Source organism: Callorhinchus milii, unplaced genomic scaffold (assembly GCF_018977255.1).
Source record: "Callorhinchus milii isolate IMCB2004 unplaced genomic scaffold, IMCB_Cmil_1.0 Scaffold804, whole genome shotgun sequence".
Taxonomy (NCBI): Eukaryota; Metazoa; Chordata; class Chondrichthyes; order Chimaeriformes; family Callorhinchidae; genus Callorhinchus; species Callorhinchus milii.
In genome coordinates this window covers 18,156-19,992 of record NW_024705545.1, presented here as the reverse complement: position 1 = coordinate 19,992, position 1,837 = coordinate 18,156, and the positions used below count along the sequence as shown (strand labels likewise).

The 1,837-nt window shown below is 45.0% G+C and overlaps 1 protein-coding gene across 1 annotated transcript; it reads left to right on the top strand.

The window, feature by feature from the left end:
- Positions 1–905: 905 nt before the first annotated feature.
- On the top strand, positions 906–1,392 carry LOC121852466 (gastrula zinc finger protein XlCGF7.1-like; the record flags this gene model as incomplete). Its single annotated transcript, XM_042346457.1, is given in 3 exon segments — positions 906–984; positions 987–1,316; positions 1,319–1,392. Coding segments are annotated over 3 exon segments (483 nt in total), but the record flags the coding sequence as incomplete, so codon positions are not given.
- Between the last annotated feature and the right edge of the window lie 445 nt (positions 1,393–1,837).

Genomic DNA, 1,837 nt, shown 5'->3' with positions numbered 1-1,837 from the left:
ATGTACACACACCCACACACGAGTGGACATACACAGCAGTGTAAGTACAAAGGGATTGCGTTCGACTACGCGAACAAATGGCAGAATTTTTAATATAAAACACTCGTTTTCTAGAAACACCCCGCTCAACACGATTGTACTTAAATATATTTATAAAACAAAGTCAGTACAGTATAAACTTGCACATCTTATTCCAAATCAAGCTCGAGATCACCAATTTTGATACTTCAGACTGTATGTCACTTTATCATCCTCTAAACTTGCAGCAGTTTAGAGGACATTGGGGGGTGAATATTAGCAAATTAACACGAATCATGGAATTATGCATAGAGATGCACATCCGTATTCAAACGGAAGTGTACAATTATTCAGTGATATGTACATACGTATTATGTTGCTAGATATGCGGATTGTTAATGTAAAAATTAACAATTGAATGCAAATTCCATAATAGGCCAAGTCGAGAACAAAGAATTTGGATGCTAGAGCGGAATTATAAAGGGCTTAAAATCAGACCTCAAGGGCATTTCGAGAGGGATTTTGATGAGCATAGACGCTCGACTCCCCGCTCTGCAGATAACCCTTCTTCCACGAGACCCAGCCTGGCGAGCACGATTGCTTGGCGACTGGTTGGGGACTTTGCTTCGGGAGAGTTCGTGGCGATCTCTTCAGACGGGTTACAGGGACATCGATACGCCGTGCATCAACAAGTAAGTGTCTTTGTTAGTGGATAAACTGGTAATCGCGTGTGTATTCCGACTTCCGAGACGTTACTGTGACTCGGTTAGACGTTAGTGAGAGTTGCTTTTTGGCGATTTGAGCCAGACATCCACGAAGTTTCTCTGCTCTGAAAAATCAGTCACATGGAGCAGAAAAACTCTCCACAGCGGCACGCACACACGGGTAAGAAGCCATTCAATTGCGCTGTGTGCGGGAAGGCATTTGCAGATTCATCAACTCTTCGCAATCACCAAAAAACACACTCGGTGAGAAGCCATTCAATTGCTCTGTTTGTGTGAAGGCATTTGCCCGTAAAGCAGATCTTCACACTCACCAAAAAACACACACGGGCGAGAAGCCGTTCAATTGCGCTGTGTGCTGGAAGGCATTTGCACGGAAATCAGATCTTCACAAGCACCAGAAAACACACACGGGCGAGAAGCCGTTCAATTGCTCTGTGTGTGGGAAGTCATTTGCAGATTCATCAACTCATCACCAGCACCAGAAAACACACACGGGCGAGAAGCCGTTCAATTGCTCTGTGTGTGGGAAGTCATTTGCAGATTCATCAACTCATCACAAGCACCAGAAAACACACACGGCGAGAAGCCGTTCAATTGCTCTGTGTGCGGGAAGTCATTTGCCCGTAAAGCAGATCTTCGCAATCACCAAAAACACACTCGGGTGAGAAGCCGTTCAATTGCTCTGTGTGTGGAAAGCCAATCTCACACACGGGCGAGAAGGCGTTCAATTGCTCTCTGTGTGGGAAGCCATTTTCACGGGAAATCAAATCTTCATCTTCACCAGGAAACACACACGGACGATAAGCCATTCAATTGTTCTCCGTTGGAGAGGACACGGTCATCACCCCGAAACAAGCATGAGAAGATCCGCAATGATAGGAAAGTGAAATCAAAAGGAGAAATACAGAGTGCTGCAATGAGTCCTGAAAATTCCTATTTCGACCCCATGCAGTTGGATCCTGCGAGATGGCTGGATGTACTGAGCCCTGACGACAATTCCTATTTCGACCCCATGCAGGTTGATAATGAGAAATGGCTGCTGGAGTGGCTGGATAATCAAAGTATTGAGTACTTCTGTTAAAGTCCTGGAATGT